Here is a 20,610-nt window from a genome sequence, read left to right on the forward strand (position 1 = left end):
CAAAACACATCAACAAATTGAAAAATAAAAGACATATGATTATCTCAATAGAAGCAGGGAAAGCCTTTGACAAAATTCAACATCCATTTATGATAAAAATTCTCCAGAAAGCAGGAATAGAAGGAACATACCTCAACATAATAAAAGCTATATGTGACAAACCCGCAGCAAACATTATCCTCAATGGTGAAAAATTGAAAGCATTTCCCCTAAAGTCAGGAACAAGACAAGGGTGCCCACTTTCACCACTACTATTCAACACAGTTTTGGAAGTTTTGGCCACAGCAATCAGAGCAGAAAAAAAAATAAAAGGAATCCAATTTGGGAAAGAAGTAAAACTCTCACTGTTTGCTGATGACATGATCCTCTACATAGAAAACCCTAAAGACTCCAGTAGAAAATTACTAGAGCTAATCAATGACATAGTAAAATTGCAGGATATAAAATCAACACACAGAAATCCCTTGCATTCCTTTACACTAATAATGAAAAAATAGAAAGAGAAATTAAGGAAACAATCCCATTCACCATTGCAATGAAAATAATAAAATACTTAGGAATATATTTACCTAAAGATACTAAATACCTATATATAGAAAACTATAAAACACTGGTGAAAGAAATCAAAGAGGACACTAATACATGGAGAAATATACCGTGTTCATGGATTGGAAGAATCAATATAGTGAAAATGAGTATACTACCCAAAGCAATCTATAGATTGAATGCAATCCCTATCAAGCTACCAACGTTATTTTTCACAGAGTTAGAACAAATACTTTCACAATTTGTATGGAAATACAAAAAAAAAAACTCGAATACCCAAAGCAATCTTGAGAAAGAAGAATGGAACTGGAAGAACCAACCTGCCTTGACTTCAGGCTCTACTACAAAGCCACAGTCATCAAGACAGTATGGTACTGGCACAAAGGCAGAAATATAGATCAATGGGACAAAATAGAAAGCCCAGAGATAAACCCACACATCTATGGACATCTTTCTTTGACAAAGGAGGCAAGAATATACAATGGAGAAAAGACAATCTCTTTAACAAGTGGTGCTGGGAAAACTGGACAACCACTTGTAAAATTATGAAACTGGAGTACTTTTTAACACCATGCACAAAAATAAACTCAAAATGGATTAAAGACCTAAACATAAGACCAGAAACTATAAAACTCCTAGAGGAGAACATAGGCAAAACACTCTCTGACATAAATCACAGCAGGATCCTCTATGACCCACCTCCCAGAATACTGGAAAAAAGAGCAAAAATAAACAAATGGGACCTAATTAAAATTAAAACTTCTGCACAACAAAAGAAACTATAAGCAAGATGAAAAGACAGCCTTCAGAATGGGAGAAAATAATAGCAAATGAAGCAAGTGACAAACAACTAATCTCAAAAATATACAAGCAACCCCTGCAGCTCAATTTCAGAAAAATAAATGACCCAATCAAAAAATGGGTCAAAGAACTAAACAGACATTTCTCCAAAGAAGACATACAGATGGCTAACAAACACATGAAAAGATGCTCAACATCACTCCTTATCAGAGAAATGCAAATCAAAACCACAATGAGGTACCATTTCACACTAGTCAGAATGGTTGCTATCCAAAAGTCTACAAGCAGTAAATGCTGGAGAGGATGTGGAGAAAAGGGAACCCTCTTACGCTGTTGGTGGGAATGCAAACTAGTACAGCCACTATGGAGAACAGTGTGGAGATTCCTTAAAAAACTGGAAATAGAACTGCCATATGGACCCAGCAATCCCACTGCTGGGCATACACACCAAGGAAACCAGAATTTAAAGAGACACATGTACCCCAATGTTCATCACAGCACTGTTTATAATAGCCAGGACAGGGAAGCAACCTAGATGTCCATCAGCAGATGAATGGATAAGAAAGCTGTGGTACATATACACGATGGAGCATTACTCAGCCATTAAAAAGAATACATTTGAATCAGTTCTAGTGACGTGGATGAAACTGGAGCCAATTATACAGAGTGAAGTAAGCCAGAAAGAAAAACACCAATACAGTATACTAACGCATATATATGGAATTTAGAAAGATGGTAATGACAACCCTGTATATGAGACAGCAAAAGAGACACAGATGTATAGTACTGTCTTTTGGACTCTGTTGGCGGGGGGAGGGGGGGATGATTTGGGAGAATGGCATTGAAACATGTATAATACCATATAAGAAATGAATCGCCAGTCCAAGTTTGATGCAGGATACAGGATGCTTGGGGCTGGTGCACGGGGATGACCCTGAGTGATGGCATGGGGACAGAGGTGGGAGGGGGGTTCAGGATGGGGAACACGTGTGTACCCGTGGCAGATTCATGTTGATGTATGGCAAAACCAATACAATATTGTAAAGTAATTAGTCTCTAATTAAAATAAATATATTTTTAAAAATAAAATAAAATAATTAACTAAAAAAAGAAAATACGATAAGAATTTTACCTGGTGTTCCTTTAGCCAGGACAACAGACCTGAAAAGCTAAAACTGGCCCAGTTTCCTCCATAGTAGCTTCTTCTGTAACAATAAAAAAATAAATAAATAAATCAAAGGGTATAAAAAAATCTAATCACTGATATTCATCTGTATTCATTTTTAACACTGCTACCTCAGAGTTCAAAAGCACACATAACTGGGATGTGGAGAATCAGAGGAGGTAACAGAACAAAATAAATGGAAGTGGGACTTTCAGGCCTCAACGGTAACTTTTCATTATATAAGGCATTCAAAAATCTCTTTGGCTTCTTTGGAACATTCTGCACTGATCAAGTGTCTCTGAGCAGGTGATAATGAACAAAATTTTACTTCTGAGTTAATAAAAATGGCTGGGAAGAAAATCTTGGTAGACCTCAAAGAAGGCCACTGGAAAAAACTGCTAAGTTTTCCACAAGCAGTAAATATCCACTGCCAGCACCACCAGAGAACTCTTCTCACGTGCATAAATACATAAATAAATTTATTTATACATACACATATTACTGGCTACTCTAGTGGTAGGCCTTGTGCCATTCTAAGCCTCCAGGGCCAAAAATAAAAGTAGATCCTGAAACACAGTTATTCACACCAAGACTTCTGTGATAAGTATAAGAAGAACAATATTTCTACTGATAACTGAACTGTTCTTCACTCCACAGCGCTGTGAAAATCAATCCATTTTATAAAACCCAGAGATCTTCTAGCTAGGATCAGATAAACCCTGTAGACACTGGACTCCTAATTAATTTCTGTTAGTAGCAGACTTCCCCTAGAGAAGGAAATGGCAACCCAGTCCAGTATTCTTTTTGGAAAATCCCTGGCAGACTACAGTCTATGGGGTAGCAGAGAGTCGGACACGACTGAGAGACTAACACACACACACACACACACACACACACACACACACGCACGCACAGTAGGAGATACTGGGCTTCCATATCCTTACAAAATTCATCATGTTACATTGATTCTTTGTATGATGAGCCCCCAAGTACATTAAAATCCACTTATAATATTCACTCTAGTTCTGAGAGATTGTTGGTTTTGTTTTCATTTTTGCTTCTCTAGATCTTTCTCTAAGGAAATAAAAATTTATAAAAGGCCTTTTTAAAACAAAAACTAAAACCTCTAATAGGAAATCTAAAATTACTCATCCAAAATATTACTGAATAGCCTCTCAAAATCCCGATATAGATTTTTCTTCAATCAACTCTTGATTGGTCTTAAGAACAATCAGTTTTACCCTCAATTTTTTTATTAAAGTCAATGCTTGCTCTAAGAGAGAAAATGATTAAACCAAACAACTGTGAAAGTAGACCTACTAATAACAGATTACTACTTATAATCTGATAGTTCTCTTGGGGATATTGCATATTCATACACTGTCCATATCCTGAGAAAACTTTAAAAATTTAGATAGAATTTCAGCTATACTCTCAATTCCAGTTGTTGGAATCAAGAAAGCCTAGAAGCAGTGATACCTTGGATCAGAGACAACAGAGGAAGAAAAAGGTGGGCAATAGCCAGTATAGAAGAGAAGGAGGGAAAGAGAAGGATGTTAGATTTAGATTTTCCAAAGCAACTTTATACTCTCTTCTCCCTTGTCTGATAATAATACACTTTTGCCATCCCTTCCTGTCATCTAAACATCAATATAATACTCAACAAAATTATAAAATGCCCTAAGTATTGAAACAAATAAACAAACAAAATCCTGAAGCAGTGATAAAAAAGCCCCACTGTCTTTATATATTTTGCCAAGATATTTAGATTTCTTTTCATTGTTATTCTTCAGTTGCTAAGTTGTGCCCAACTCTTTGTGACCCCATAGATTACAGCAGGCCAGGCTTCCCTGTGCTTCACCATCTCCCAGAGTTTGCTCAAACTCATGTCCATTGAGTTGGTAGTGCCATCTAACCATCTCATCCTCTGTCACCTCCTTTTCCTCCTGCCTTCAATCATTCCAAGCATCAGGGTCATTTCCAGTGAGTTGGCTCTCTGCATCAGGTGAACAAAGTATTGGAGCTTCAGCATCAGTCCTTCCAATTATATTCATGACTGATTTCCTTTAGGATGGACTGGTTGGATCTTCTTGCAGTCCAAAGGACTCTCAAGAGTCTTCTCTAACACCACAATTCAAACGCACCAATTCTTCAGTGCTCAGCTTTCTTTCTGGTCCAACTCTCACATTCATATGTGACTACTGGAAAAACCACAGCTCTGACTAACAAAACCTGTTGGCAAAGTAATGTCTCTGCTTTTTAATATGCTGTCTAGGTTGGTCATAGCTTTTCTTCCAAGGAGCAAATATCTTTTAATTTCATGGCTGCAGGAATTCCCATCTCTTTAAGAATTTTCCATAGTTTGTTGTGACATTGCAGTCAAAGGTTTTAGTGTAGTCAACGAAGCAGAAGTCAACGAAGAATTCCAGGAATTCCCTTGCTTTTTCCTATGATCCAATGGATATTGGCAATTTGATCTTGGTTTCTCTGCCTTTTCTTAATCTACCCTGTACATCTGGAAGTTCTCAGTTCACATACTGCTGAAGGCTAGCTTGAAGGATTTTGAGCATTACCTTGCTGGTATGTGAAATGAGTGAACTTATATGGTAGTTTGAACATTTTTTGGCATTGCCTTTCTTTGGGATTAAAAGGAAAACTGACCTATTCCAGTCCTGTGGTCACTGCTGAGTTTTCCAAATTTGCTGTAATATTAAGTGCAGTGCTATAACAGCATCATCTTTCATCTTTTGAAATATCTCAGCTGGAATTTCATCACCTCTACTAGCTTTGTTCATAGTAATCCTAAGGTCTACTTGACTTCACACTCCAGGATGTCTGGCTCTAAGTGAGTGACCACACCATCATGGTTATCCCAGTCATTAAGACCACTTTTGTATAGCTCTTCTGTGTATTCTTGCCACCTCTTCTTAATCTACTCTGCTTCTGTTAGATATTTGCGATTTCTGTCCTTTATTCTGTCTATCTTTGCATCAAATATTCCCTTGGTATCTCTAATTTTCTTGGATATATCTCTAGTCTTTCCAATTCTATTGTTTCCCTCTATTTCTCTGCATGGTTCACTTAAGGCTTTCTTGTCTCTCCTTGCTATTCTCTGGATCTCTGCATTCAGTTGGGTATATCTTTCCCTTTCTCCTTTACTTTTCACTTCTCTTCTCAGCTATTTGTAAAGCCTCCTCAGACAACCATTTTGTCTTCTTGCATTTTTTTATTATTTTGTTGTTGTTGTTGTTTTCTTGCATTTTTTTCTTTGGGATGGTTTTGGTCACACCCTACTATACAATATTGTGAACTTCTGTCCATAGTTCTTTAGGCACTCTGTCTACCAGATCTAATCCCTTCAACCTATTCATCATGTCCACTGTATAATCATAAGGGATTTGATTTAGGTCATACCTGAATCGTCTGGGCTTCCTCAGAAACTCAACTGCAAAGAATCTGCCTGCAGTGTAGGAGATGGGTGTTTGATCACTGGGTTGGGAAGATCCTCTGGAGGAGGGGATGGCAACCTGCTCCAGTATTCTTGCCTGGAGAATCCCATAGATAGAGGGGCATGGTGGGCTACAGTCCATAGAGCTGCACCGAGTCAGACATGACTGAAGCAAGTAAGTACATGTGCATATCTGAATGGTCCAGTGGTTTTCCCTACTTTCTGTAATTTAAGCCCAAACTTTACAATAAGGAGCTCAAGATCTGACCCACAGTCAGCTCTAGGTCTTGTTTATCTTCAGCTGCAAAGAATATAATCAATCTGATTTTGTTACTGACCATCTGGTGATGTTCACATGCAGAGTCATCTCTTGTGTCATTGGAAGAGGGTGTTTGCTAGGATCAATCAATGTGTTCTCTTGGCAAAACTGTTAGCTTTTGCCCTGCTTCATCTTATATGCCAAGGCCAAACTTGCTTGTTACTCCAGGTATCTCTTAATGTACTTTTGCACTCCAATCCCCTATAATGAAAAGAACATCTTTTTTTCTGTATTAATTCAAGAAGGTCTTGTAGGTCTTCATAGAACTGTTCAATTTCAGTTTCTTTGGCATTAGTGGTTGGGACATAGACTTGGATTACTGTGATGTTGAGTAGTTTGCCTTGGAAACAAACCAAGATCATTCTGTCATTTTTGAGACTGCACCCAAATACTGCACTTGGACTCCTTTGTTGACTATGAGGGATACTCCATTTCTTCTAAGGGATTCTTGCCCACAGTAGTAGACATAATAGTCATCTGGACTAAATTTGTTCATTCCCGTCCATATCAGTTCAGATTTCTAAAATGTCGATGTTCACTCTTGCCATCTCCTGTTTGACTACTTCCAACTTACCTTGATCCATGGACCTGATACTCCAGGTTCCTATGCAGCATTGTTCTTTATAGCATCAGACTTAAAGAGATGGGAATACCAGACCACCTGACCTGCCTCTTGAGAAACCTGTATGCAGGTCAGGAAGCAACAGTTAGAACTAGACATGGAACAACAGACTGGTTCCAAATAGGAAAAGGAGTACGTCAAGGCTGTATATTGTCACCCTGCTTATTTAAATTACACGCAGAGTACATCATGAGAAAGGCTGGGCTGGAAGGAGCACAAACTGGAATCAAGATTGCTGGGAGAAATATCAATAACCTCAGATATGCAGATGACACCACCCTTATGGCAGAAAGTGAAGAGGAACTAAAAAGCCTCTTGATGAAAGTGCAAGAGGAGAGTGAAACAGTTGGCTTAAAGCTCAACATTCAGAAAACTAAGATCATGGCATCTGGTCCCATCACTTCATGGCAAATAGATGCGGAAACAGTGGAAACACTGGAAACAGTGGCTGACTATTTTTCTAGGCTCCAAAATCACTGTAGATTGTGAATGCAGCCATGAAATTAAAAGACACTTACTCCTTGGGAGCAAAGTTATGACCAACCTAGACAGCATATTAAAAAGCAGAGACATTACTTTGTCAACAAAGGTCTGTCTAGTCAAGGCTATGGTTTTTCCAGTGGTCATGTATCGATGTGTAAGTTGAACTATAAAGAAAACTGAGGGCCGAAGAATTGATACTTTTGAACTGTGGTCTTGGATAAGACTCTTGAGAGTCCCTTGGACTGCAAGGAGATCCAGCCAGCCCATCCTAAAAGATATCAGTCCTGGGTGTTCATTAGTAGGACTGATGTTGAAGCTGAAACTCCAATACTTTGGCCACCTGATGCGAAGAGCTGACTCATTTGAAAAGACCCTGATCCTGGGAAAGGTTGAGGGCAGGAGGAAAAGGGGATGACAGAGGATGGGATGGTTGGATGGCATCACCGACTCAAAGGACATGAGTTTGGGTAAACTCCAGAAGTTGGTGATGGACAGAGAGGCCTGGCGTGCTGCGGTTCATGGGGTCGCAAAGAGTCGGACACGACTGAGCAACTGAAATGAACTGAACTTACTTTCACCACCAGACACATCCACAACTGAGCACTGTTTCCTCTTTCGCCTAGCCTCTTCATTCTTTCTGGAGGTATTTCTCTGCTTTTCTTCAGTAGCATACCTAAAGACCTGGGGGCTCATCTTCTGGTGTCATCTCTTTTGCCTCTTCATACTTTCATGGGGTTCCTGAGGCAAGAATACTGCAGTGTGTTGCCATTTCCTCCTCCACTGGACCACATTTTGTTAGAACTCTCCACCGTGACCCATTAATCTTGGGTGGCCCTGCACCGCATGCCTCATATATTCATTGAGTTACACAAGGCTGTGATCCATGAAATCATTTTGGTTAGCTTTCTGTGATTGTGGTTTTTGTTCTAAATGCTGTGAGAATGTTGTTTTTGCTTCTTCTGTCTGCCCTTTGATGGATGAAGAAAAGAGGCTCTGCCAAGCTTCCTGATGGGAATGAGACTCCTTTTAAGCCAGCATAAGTCCTAAGTGAGAAGCTCTGGCTACTGGGTGAAAGCTTTAACATCTAAGTAAATTTTTTAATGGCTACATCAATTTATAAGTAATAAATATATATCAGAAATTTGGCAATTAGGGTAGACAAAGGTTTTTCAGAAAGGGCATAGAAAGCAATAAAAACTATCAATAAATTATAATTCATCAAAGTGGAAAACTTCTCCACAAAATACATCAGTTTAAAAAAATGAATGGGCTAGGCACAAAGTAGGAGAAATATTCACAAAACATATCTGACAAAGGACTACTATCCAGGATGTATAAAAGAACTCTGTCAACTTAAAAATAAGACAAATATTCAAATATTAAAGTGAGCAAAGAGACTGAACAGACATTTCACAAAGGAATACAGATGTGCTTAATGAACACATGAAAAGATGCTGAACATTATTGGGTAAATATACATTAAAATTGAACATGATGAAATACCACTACACACACACTAGAATAGTTAAAAGGAAAAAGATTTACAAAACCAGGTGTTGGGGTGGATGGGCAGAATGCTCTGGCATTTTGGTGGGAGTAAATAATGGTATAAAAACTTGGAAAACTGTCTGAAACTGTTTTATAAAACTAAATGTGTACCTAGCCTATGATCCAGTGATTCCATTCTTAGGTATTTTCACACAGGAAAGCACATGTTCACAAAAGACTTGTACAAGTTTTTTCATAGCATCTTCATTTGTTAATAGCTTCAAACTAGAAACAACTCAAATATCCATCAATAGGAGACTAGATAAATAAGTTGTGGTATAGCCATATGATAGATACTATTCACCAATTAAAGGAATAAACTACTGATATATATAACAACATAAATGAATTTCAAAAAAACGTTATGATACATGAAAGAAGTTTTGCCCCAAAAGAGTGCATTCAGCATGACTCCTTTTATATGAATTTTTAGAACAAGCAAAATTAATTGATTTATGGTGAAAAACATCCTAAGAGTGGTTGCTTTTGAGGGTGGGAGTAATGGCAGAAACTGACTTTGAAGAGGCATGAGGGAACTTTCTGGAGTGATGGCAATATTCTTTATCTTGTTAAGGTTCTTAGTTACACAAGTAAATGCATTTGCTAAGAACTTATTAAATGGTACACTTAAGATCTGTGCATTTTACTGTAATTTTATCTGAAAAAAGAACTATAAATAACTAGCTAATGATAATGCATGCTGAAGGGTTTCAGACTGAAGGTACTGGACATATACAACTTAATGTGAAATGTCTAAAACAGTAAGATGCAATAGTAGACAGATAAAAAAATTAATAATGGATAATCACATAATAAAGCAAATACAGCAAAATGTTAGGGGTAGAATCTGGGTAGTGGATACATAGGTATTCACAGTGCAATTTTTTCACCTTTTCTCTATGTATGAAAATTATCATAATAAAATCTTGAAAAACAAAAATAACCCAACACTGACCATAATGTGCCAATTTCCAAAATATCTTCTGCTATTATTAAAAGTAAAAAAAAAAAAAAAAAAAAAAGGCCATCTTGCTGTTTCTTTCCACTAGTAAATGGCCTGAGGTCAGTTCACAGTCAAAAATCTATTTTTCCCCCTATATTTGGTCATATGGTTTTTGACAGAGGTAACTGGTTCTAGTATTTTTCCATGCAGCACCTATTTTCAACTATTCCTGTGGATATGCTCTTTAATATCAGTATCTGGTGACATCATCCAATTATGCATGTAAAAGGTGAAATACAGTTTTCACTACTGTGGTCTTGCTAACAAAAGAAGGCAACATAATTATTAAACTCACTATAAAACCAAAGCAGATTTTAACTAAATTCATTTGGTGTTTCCATGGTTTTAAATATGAGAGCAAAAGACTTTAAGTATCAAAATTAATATGACAAAAAGAAAAATAAAAAATAAAAATATTATAATATGCACTCTAGAACAATTCTGCAACAGAAATAGTAATAATTAAAGCTTACCAAATACTTTCTTTTTTTTTTTTTTTATTCTTTTTTTTTTTTTTCCCATTGGTTTTTTTTTTTTTTTTTTTTTAATTTTATTTTATTTTTAAACTTTACATAACTGTATTAGATTTGCCAAATATCAAAGTGAATCCGCCACAGGTTTACATGTGTTCCCCATCCTGAACCCTCCTCCCTCCTCCCTCCCCATTCCATCCCTCTGGGTCGTCCCAGTGCACCAGCCCCAAGCATCCAGTATCGTGCATCGAACCTGGACTGGCAACTCATTTCAAATACTTTCTTAAATTTTATTTTTAAAGATATAGTTTCAGAATTCTGACAATGAAATTCAAATTATAAAATACTACTTCTATACTCTTTAAAACTATTTCTGTAATGAATAACAAGGTTAGGTTACTGTTTTTTTTAAAACTCACAGATACAATTTATTTAAGGGTAAAGGGAGAACTTCCTGACTGACAAAAAACAGGAATGGAACATTTTCTGCCAACCTGGTGTCACAACTGTCTCTGTACATCAAGTAAAGGAAAAAGTAGTTTATGATGAAGGATGATGTTTATCTTTATTGCCAGGAACACTATTTTACATGATGGAAAGACTTCCTTAAAATTAGAATCTCTGTGAAACTGGAGAGTGAGTATTCATAGTATTTAGACAGCAAACATAAAACTATTATCAATAGCCCTCTAAAGTTTCATGAAGGAAAAGTGACTCACAGTTTTCAGCTAGAATAGTAAAAATCACAAATGGACATTTTTATTTTCAAAGACTTAAAAGCCCAAATATTACAATACTGAGGTACAGCTTGGCACTGTGTGACATGTTGACTTTACAATCATAGAAAACATGTTTCAATCTTTCTAAAGGCTCACAAATCTTACTCAAAGTACCACCTAAGTTTTTCCAGACACAGAAAGGAAATGAGTTATACAACTGTCTCCATTAACACCAACCAATAAAACAACAGAAGAAAAAATAGTATTAAAAGTTATTAATAAGACTTCTCTTCATTTACATAGTGTTTAATGTTAAAGCAACATTATTTTGTTTAATGCCTACTAACAGAAAAGAAAAACATTACAGGTGGAAATAAAGTAATAGAAGGCTGAGGATTAAACCTATTTATTAGAGAATATTAATTAAATCCCAACAATCTTGTCTCCTTTGCATCATAATTACAAGTCAGTATTGAATATTTAACAAGAGCCATAGTTACATGATGCTAAATTACATTATGTATTGGGAAATGGCATCTCTCAGTTCTGTTCAGTTCAGTCGCTCAGTCGTGTCCGACTCTTTGCAACACCATGAACTGCAGCACACCAGGCCTCCCTGTCCATCACCAACTCCCGGAGTTCGCCCAGACTCACCTCCATCAAGTCAGTGATGCCATCCAGCCATCTCATCCTCTGTCGTCCCCTTCTCCTCCTGCCCCCAATCCCTCCCAGCATCAGAGTCTTTTCCAATGAGTCAACTCTTCGCATGAGGTGGCCATAGTACTGGAGTTTCAGCTTTAGCATCATTCCTTCCAAAGAAACCCCAGGGTTGATCTCCTTCAGAATGGACTGGTTGGATCTCCTTGCAGTTCAAGGGACTCTCAAGAGTCTTCTCCAACACCACAGTTCAAAGGCATCAATTCTTCAGCACTCAGCCTTCTTCACAGTCCAACTCTCACATCCATACATGACCACAGGAAAAACCAGAGCCTTGACTAGATGGACCTTTGTTGGCAAAGTAATGTCTCTGCTTTTGAATATGCTATCTAGGTTGGTCATAACTTTCCTTCCAAGGAGTAAGTGTCTTTTAATCTCATGGCTGCTGTCACCATCTGCAGTGATTTTGGAGCCCAGAAAAATAAAGTCTGACAGTGTTTCCACTGTTTCCCCATCTATTTCCCATGAAGTGATGGGACCAGATGCCATGATCTTCGTTTTCTCAATGTTGAGCTTTAAGCCAACTTTTTCACTCTCCACTTTCACTTTCATCAAGAGGCTTTTGAATTCCTCTTCACTTTCTGCCATAAGGGTGGTGTCATCTGCATATCTGTGGTTATTGATATTTCTCCCGGCAATCTTGATTCCAGCTTGTGTTTCTTCCAGTCCAAACAGGTACAAAAACACTGACAAAAGATAGAGTTACTGATATACAGGCACATTCATCTGGGAATCATTTTTTTTATTAAGAAACCGAGCAGTTGAAATGTTTTCAGGCAGGTATCAGATGGGGTCCAAACCTGCTCAAAAGAGAAGCAGAATAACTCAAAAAACCCCTATTCTATATTCACTGATCCTAAATTCTTTTTCCTGGGATAGTAACCTTCCACTGACAGCATTTTTTATTTTCAAAACTGTTTTCACATGGATTCTTCCAGCAATCTTGTGAGGCAGATCAGGTGTTATTTTATAGATGAAGAACCTGAGAACTGTCTATGTAGAGATTAAGTCCATTCAGGGCCATACCGCTACAACTGGCAGGACTGCCACTGAAACTTGGCCTTCCAAACTCTAATCCTATCCACTGCAACTGCCACTGAAACTTGGCCTTCCAAACTCTAATCCTATCCACTGCAACATAAACAATCCCAAACTTCTAAGCTGGCCTAGCATCAATGAGAACATAAGATATTATAATGGTAGCTGTGGTTCAATGAAGCCAAACACTTAGATATCAAAAGCATCTGGACCCAATTACTAAATTCACCTTTTCCAAACTGTATCCCATCAATAAAATCTACTGTTAACAGGCATACCAAAAAGTTGCAATGACACAATAAATTTAGAAAATGCTAGATGTGAGAAAGTAAAACCACCAGAAAATAGTTTAAGACAAGAGTTCCTTAGCACCATTAAACATGTTAATACCTGTTCTTTCCAAGAAGGAATAATTTCAGTTAACTTGTGAGCATTTTTTTGGGAACAGCATTTGGTTCAACAAAACATATTTTGAGAAATGCTGGTTTAAATCACGTTAAGGGGAAAAAGAAAAATAGGATACTTGATATGTTGAGCTTATCATTTTCAATTCACTATCTCATTTAATCTTCATAAGAATCCTGACAGACTGGTGCTATAATTATCACCATTTTAAAATTAGAAGGAAATAATAACAACCATGAAGATCAGTGTCTTGTTTTACTCATATAGCTAGGAAATGGCAAAGTCTGCAACTAATTAAGCCTAGCACTTAAGGCCCCTAAGCCTATGCTCTTTCCATTATCATAATACTATCTGCTATAATAAACAGTATTGGAACATTTAAAATTATAAACATAAGCACAAAATACAAATCTCAGAATCTGATATAAGTAAAGGCAATGGGATATATTTAAAGACACTAGATGGGATGAAGTCTAATTTTTGTTTCACTTCTCCAACTCATTTGGATAATGAAAATTGAATAATAATTTCATGACTACATCTACTCCAGTGCCAAACCTGGAAGGATTATTCATTTCTAGGATACAAAATACAATCAATTTTATTACATATCTCATATTGAATGTGCACACATAAAATCAAAACATGCTTGCTCCTTGGAAGAAAAACTTTGAGAAACCTAGACAGAGTATTTAAACGAGACATCACTATATTAACAAAGGTTCGTAAAGTCAAAGCTACAGTTTTTCCAGTAGTCACATACGGATGTGAGAGTTGGACCATAAAGAAGGTTGAGCACTGAAGAACTGATGCTTTTGAAGTGTGCTGCTAGAGAAGACTTGAGAGTCCCTTGGACAGCAAGGAGATCAAACCAGTCAATCATAAAGGAAATAAACCCTAAATATTCCCTGGAAGGACTGATGCTGAAGCTGAAGTTCCAATACTTTGGCCACCTGATGCAAATAACTGACTCTCTGGAAAAGACCCTGATGTTGGGAAGATTGAAGGCAGAAGTAGAAGGGGGCGACAGAGGATGAGATGGTTGGATGGCATCATCAACTCAATGGACATGAGTTTGAGCAAACTTCAGGAGATATGAAGGGCAGGGAAACCTGGCATGCTACAGCCCATGGGGTCAAAAAGAGTCGGACATGACTGAGTGACTGAACAACAACAAACAACATATTAATGTGTACAGATACCTTTCTCTATATACTAGGAGTAGGAAAATAATAGTGTGGCAGGTCTACTTATATCAATTTTCACACTGAAAGAGGCACTATTCTATTTAATTTTGGCTGGAGTATTACGAAGAACCATGACATTTTTCTGTCTTCCTGCTTGACAAATAACAGAACAGGCTAGGGAATATAACAGACTTACCCCTATACAAATGCTCACTTACTAAAAGCCCCACATATTTGATGGGGCTTTCCAGGTGGCTCAGTGGTAAAGAATCCGCCTGCCAATGCAGGTGACACAGGAGATGCAGGTTCAATTCCTGGGTCAGCAAGATCCCCTTGAGGAGGAAATGGCAACCTATTCCAGTATTCTTGCCTGGAAAATTCCATGGACAGAGCAGCCTGGCGAGCTACATTCTATGCAGTAACAAAGAGTTGAACATGACTGAGTGACTGAGCACACACACAGAAGACAGAGTTGGGATTCCCTGGTGGCTCAGTGGTGAAGAATCCCTCTGCACTAGAGGAGACATGGGTTATTCAAGTTCAATCCTTGGGTTGGGAACATCCCTTAGAGGAGGAAATGGCAACCTACTCCAGTATTCTTGCCTAGAAAATTCCATCGACAGAGAAGCCTGATGGGCTACAGTCCACAGGGCTGCAAAGAGTCAGATATGACTGAGCAACTGAGCACAGATGCACACACCACATATTTGATACACAAGAAAGTTACGCTCCTTTCACTATACCCTCATCATAAGATCAAGGAAGGTCAGTCTCTTTGATAGAGTATACAGGTGAAATTCTAATGTGAGAGAGAAATACCAAGCCCTTACTTGATTTTTAGAGTCCTATATAGCTACAGAATGCTCCTTTGGCAATCAGATCAATCTAACAGAATGAAATGGCATGGTGTGTTTCCAGTCATTAGGGATGGAGAAGAGACCTTCCTATGTTTAGAGTTACTAGTCATTCCACATTATTTCACCCATTCAAATCCATTTTTGACAACCAATCCAGGTAGATGAGTGGGTAATGTACAAAGGTTGTCCTATCATCTATTCCTACTGACTCAATTATTACCAATAACTCTCAAATTGCTCTTTCCAATCTGGGCCCTCTGAGGAGAGCTCCAGACTCACACAATACTGAAGACAGGTATCATGAGTCATTTAGTTTTTTGGACATCTCCATCCACTAAATATTCCAGATTAACTTTAATCTCTACATGTCCAAAAGACAAATTTATTATCTGTCCCAAACCCCCAGTTTGGTTTTCCCTCTTGTTTTCCTCATTTCAATAAATACCAACATCATTCTTACAGCTGCCAATGCTAGAAAACCTTGAACTCTCTCATCATCCCTCTCTCATTTTTCAATTCTAATTTCTCAAACCCCTTCTACCTTTGCCATCCTTACCAATACTACCTTATTTCACATCCTCTCTCTTATTTGCTCTCTCTTTTTTTTTTTTTTTTTTAATTAGCCTCCTCAAAGGTTTCCCTGACTCTAGTTTCTCCCCTTCCAACCTCAACTCCACATTACTGCCATTGTGATCAGGTCTTGGCAGACCACATTATGTCATTCCCTAGCATAAAGATGTTTAATGGCTTACTAATGCCTCTAGAGTACTGTCTAAAATCTTAGCATCACTCTAAGACCCTTCAAAACTTCAGTTCAGTTCAGTTCGATCACTCAGTCGTGTCCAACTCTTTGCAACCCCATGAACCACAGCATGCCATGCCTCCCTGTCCATCACCAACTCCCGGAGTTTACCCCAACTCATGTCCATTGAGTCAGTGATTCCATTCAACCATCCCATCCTCTGTCATCCCCTTCTCCTCCTGCCCTCAACCTTTACCAGCATCAGGGTCTTTTCAAATGAGTCAGCTCTTCACATAAGGTGGCCAAAGTCAAAACTTACTTCCAACTTAATTCTCCAGCTTTATCTCTGGACATCATTCTTCTCTGTCATGCAACAGCCACACCCACGCAGTCAACATTGCCTGAGTGAGTCAAGTGTCTGCATGTCTCTCTGCTTTTATTAATATTATTACCTATACCCAATGCTTTTCTTGTGTGAAGTTGCTCAGTTGTGTCTGACTCTTTGCAGCAACATGGACTATAGCCTGCCAGGCTCTGCTGTCCCTGAGATTTTTCAGGCAAGAATACTGGAGTGGGTTTCCATTTCCTTCTCCAGGGGATCTCTTCCTGAACCCAGGTCTCCAGCACTGCAGGCAGACTCTTTACAGTCTGAGCCACCAGGGAAGCCCATATGGGAACTAGTCAAACCAGTCAGAGCTACTCAAATCTAGTATCATTTTCCCTGTGAAGTCTTCAGCTCTCCAATACATAATCAAAACTGATCTCTGTATTTCAGGAGTTCTGCATATACTTCTGTAAGAGCTGTCATATTGTCTTTTTATGTGGAAAAAACACACATTTATTTACAGGTATAACTCATGCATTGATAACAAAGAGGCAGTAATATGATCGCTTTATGATTGCCCAGTATAACCAATACAGTTGCTTCACTGTAGCCTAGCCTATACACTAATGAATGAATCATTATACAATTTTAATCTATCATATTGTCTTGTCATTAAATTGCATGAGTGTTTCCTCTGACTAAACCAGGAGAAACTTAAGGACAACAGCAGCAGTTTGGTCAACTTGGAACCTTTAATGCTAAGAGAATTAAATGTACTGCTATTAACCAAAGGCTTCACGATCAGAAGGACCTGGGTTCAAATTCCAACTGTGCCTCTTACTAGCTGTGCAACCTCAGCCACTAACCTTACAGTTACTCTTTCAAGCCTCAGTTTATCATTAAAACAGGAATGAAATCATTTAAAGCAATGGCTAGCATACAGTTAGTTATCATCCTCCTCCCCTCTTCTATGCCAAGTGTGGACACAGGAGACGACGTCCACAGGAGTCCCCAGTGCCCTTTTCATTGGCAACTACCATAGTCCAGTGCCAGCCAGGAATAGCTAGGTTTGCTGACAACCCTGGGAAGGTAGAACAGAGACAAGAATGCAGACGCTGTTGAGAGAACAGCAAAACTGACAGATCAAAGGGCTGAGGATTGCTGACTCCCTCTCCCTTTTCCCCTATCTTCTGTGGCAGAGTAGTCACAGCTCCTAAAATTTAACTCTTGCTTTGTCCTGGAAAGGCAAATCAAACTCCAGTTTCATTTTGGGGGCGGGGGTGGGAGAAGGGAAGTTTGAGAGACAGGAAAAAACTTTGTTTTGTTGCTGTTGATCACTCTGATTCTAGCTATCAAGCTGATTCATAGTCTTCTAAGTGCCAAGGAGCTGGTAAGGATAGTTGCCATTTCAAAGTAAAACACACACACACACACACACACACACACACACACACACACAACAAAGAGGAAGAAAATATAAGAGAAATCTTTTGGAGGAGGATGAATGATAAAGAAATTGCTCAAGACAAAGAAAGTGAGGGGAGGAGGGAAATGCAGTGTAAAAATGCATATGTACATTCAATTATCTTTGCTTGTAGTTTTTCTGGTTTGTGTGAAAGCTATCCTCATTCAAACACACTGACTAAAAGAAGTCAAAGTTAGTAATACCTAGAGAAATGCAGTTAGTAATACCTAGACAAATGCTGATATATCATGATTTCTGCAAGGAGCTGTCTCAATCAATCCAGCCTGTTTGACCACTATGGGCAAAAATCCTCCTTGTGCAAGAATTGCCATTTGCAAATGAAGCTCCTGTCATACAGATTTCAGTGACCTAAAGACAAAATGACATTTTTGTTTCAAACCCATAAAAATTCACGAATTGCTTCCAAGGATTTTTCCCCACACACACACCGCCCTCCAAAACAAAGGCTTAATGTATTCCCAGTGATTCCAAAGTAAAAGTCTTTTAGTGAACTTGCTACATAACTGTCAGACCTTCTGGCCACACCTCAACATTTTATATGTATCTCACTGGTTCCACACAGGGACTCTTCAAGGTAGGTTGTACACTAGGCCCATTTTACAGTTGAAGAAAACAACATAAGTCATATAACTAATCAGTGACAGAGTAACAGCGTGAATTGGGTCTCCTGACCATCAAACTCAGGATTTCTTTGTCTTCCAACCCTGCTGCTGCTGCTGAGTCGCTTCAGTCGAGTCCGACTCTATGCAACCCCATAGACGGCAGCCCACAAGGCTCCCCCGTCCCTGGGATTCTCCAGGTAAGAACACTGGAGTGGGTTGCCATTTCCTTCTCCAATGCATGAAAGTGAAAAGTGAAAGTGAAGTCACTTAGTCGTGTCCGAATCCTAGCGACCCCATGGACTGCAGCCTACAAGGCTCCTCCATCCATGGGATTTTCCAAGCAAGAGTACTGGAGTGGGGTGCCATTGCCTTCTCCGCTTCCAACCCTATACACAGCTTATCTTAGTGAAAGAACACAGGCTCTGCAGTCAAAGGAACCTGGCTACAAATCTTGGTTCATTCCTTGAATAGACATGTGACGTTTGACAAGTGATTTCAATTCTGAATTTGTGTCCTCATCCGCAAAAGGAGACAATTTATATTTCTTTTAGAGAAATATAATAGGAATTAAATAGCTTAATATTTTCAAAGTATCTAACAGAGTAATGATTGAGAGTCATTTCCTAGGGCAGGTTGATAAGAAGTCTAGGGGTCCCCAAGGAGAGAGGGGTCTGGAATTCTCAAGGAGGAAGAAAGGACAAACTTTTTTCCCCCCTACATTCCTTAGGATTATATAACAATAATGTATACTGCTTGAGGACAGTCTCTGGATTAAACCTACTGGCTAATCCTGTTATCTTAAAATGTAAATTATGGGAGTAGGTCTGCTGAGGTCTTTACAACCTCCAGACATTCTTTTGATTCATTATAATGACTAATTGGAGAGCATATAACTCCATTGCTAACACTACTAAGGAGGTACAGTTTCTGTCCCCTTCTGATGCCTATGTCAGAAGCTTTCTCTATCTCCTTTATACTTTAATAAAACTTTATTACACAAAAGCTCTGAGTGATCAAGCCTCATCTCTGGCCCCAGATTAAATTCTTTTCCTCCAGAGGCCAAGAATCCTGGTGTCTTGTCATGGTTCAAGAACCCTTCATGAGCAAATATTCAATAAATGGTAGATATTTTTACATCACACTGTTTGTAACAGCATACACTGTTCTGAATACCAGATTATGTTAAGCAACTGAAAACTACTTTCACTCTTTTAGTGCTGTAAACCTAATGAAATGTCTTTAACATGGTGAAATACAGAGGGGGGAAAGCTAGGGTAACACTTGCTTCTTTGATATATTTTTCTCATCCTACAGGAGACAAAATAAGGTTTTCTTCCTTTCATCTGGATATTGGAAGGTACAGATAAATAAAAATGTTCTAAGTGAGGTTACATTTTCTTTTGTTTCCCTATCCCTTTATGGCAGTCTTAAACCTAAAACCTTTCAAATACTTATCTTTGAGCTACCTTATTCACATATGACCAAGTATTCCAGTGTAAAAGAAAGAGCTATGTTGTTATATTTTTTGTGTTAAACAAAACATAAACAGATCTAACTTTGCACAAAAACTAAACTAAACTAAAAAGAAATTTCACAATAGGAATAGCTAGTGAATCAATACTGGTTTCTTCTTTGTCAAGAGCCATAATCACTAAACATCTGAACAGAGTATTTTTGTTTTTCCACTGCATAAACAAGGCATCAGACCATATTTTTCACTCAACTACATGTATGTAAAGTTAATTTCCAGGGCAGAAAAATATAAAATTGATTTGCCACACAACTGCGGATGGAATTTCTGAGGTAACTCAGTGAGGTACAGCTTTATTAAGCCACACATACACACACACACACACACACACACACACACACACACACACACAAAGCCTCTAAGAAGAAATCAATTTAACTCTTTAAAAGAAAAATGACATTAGTTCTCAAAGATCTTTATAGTCCCATATCCACAGTATAACAACTAAGAAGTTATTATAACCACTTCCATTTAAGCCACCCTCCTATCACCAAATTTAAATAATCTAAGTAATCCACATTACTCTTATAGCACTACCCTTTTCTTCTTCATGAGCTGCTGCTGCTGCTGCTAAGTCACTTCAGTCATGTCCG

At 38.3% G+C, this 20,610-nt stretch overlaps 1 protein-coding gene across 3 annotated transcripts in view; it reads right to left on the bottom strand.

Moving 5' to 3' along the window:
* CHM (CHM Rab escort protein) overlaps nt 1-20,610 on the bottom strand; it is a 240,436-nt gene that overhangs the window by 156,759 nt on the left and 63,067 nt on the right. For 2 of the 3 annotated variants that reach the window (XM_006078988.4, XM_045164537.1), the window contains exon 3: nt 2,480-2,552. In XM_006078988.4, coding sequence (XP_006079050.1) covers nt 2,480-2,552 — 73 coding nt within the window. Of the gene's footprint in view, nt 1-2,479; nt 2,553-18,090; nt 18,233-20,610 lie in introns of all 3 variants that reach the window. The other variant, XM_044937402.2, reaches the window with a different exon arrangement.

The sequence above is a fragment of the Bubalus bubalis genome, chromosome X (genome assembly GCF_019923935.1).
Source record: "Bubalus bubalis isolate 160015118507 breed Murrah chromosome X, NDDB_SH_1, whole genome shotgun sequence".
In the NCBI taxonomy this organism is placed as follows: domain Eukaryota; kingdom Metazoa; phylum Chordata; class Mammalia; order Artiodactyla; family Bovidae; genus Bubalus; species Bubalus bubalis.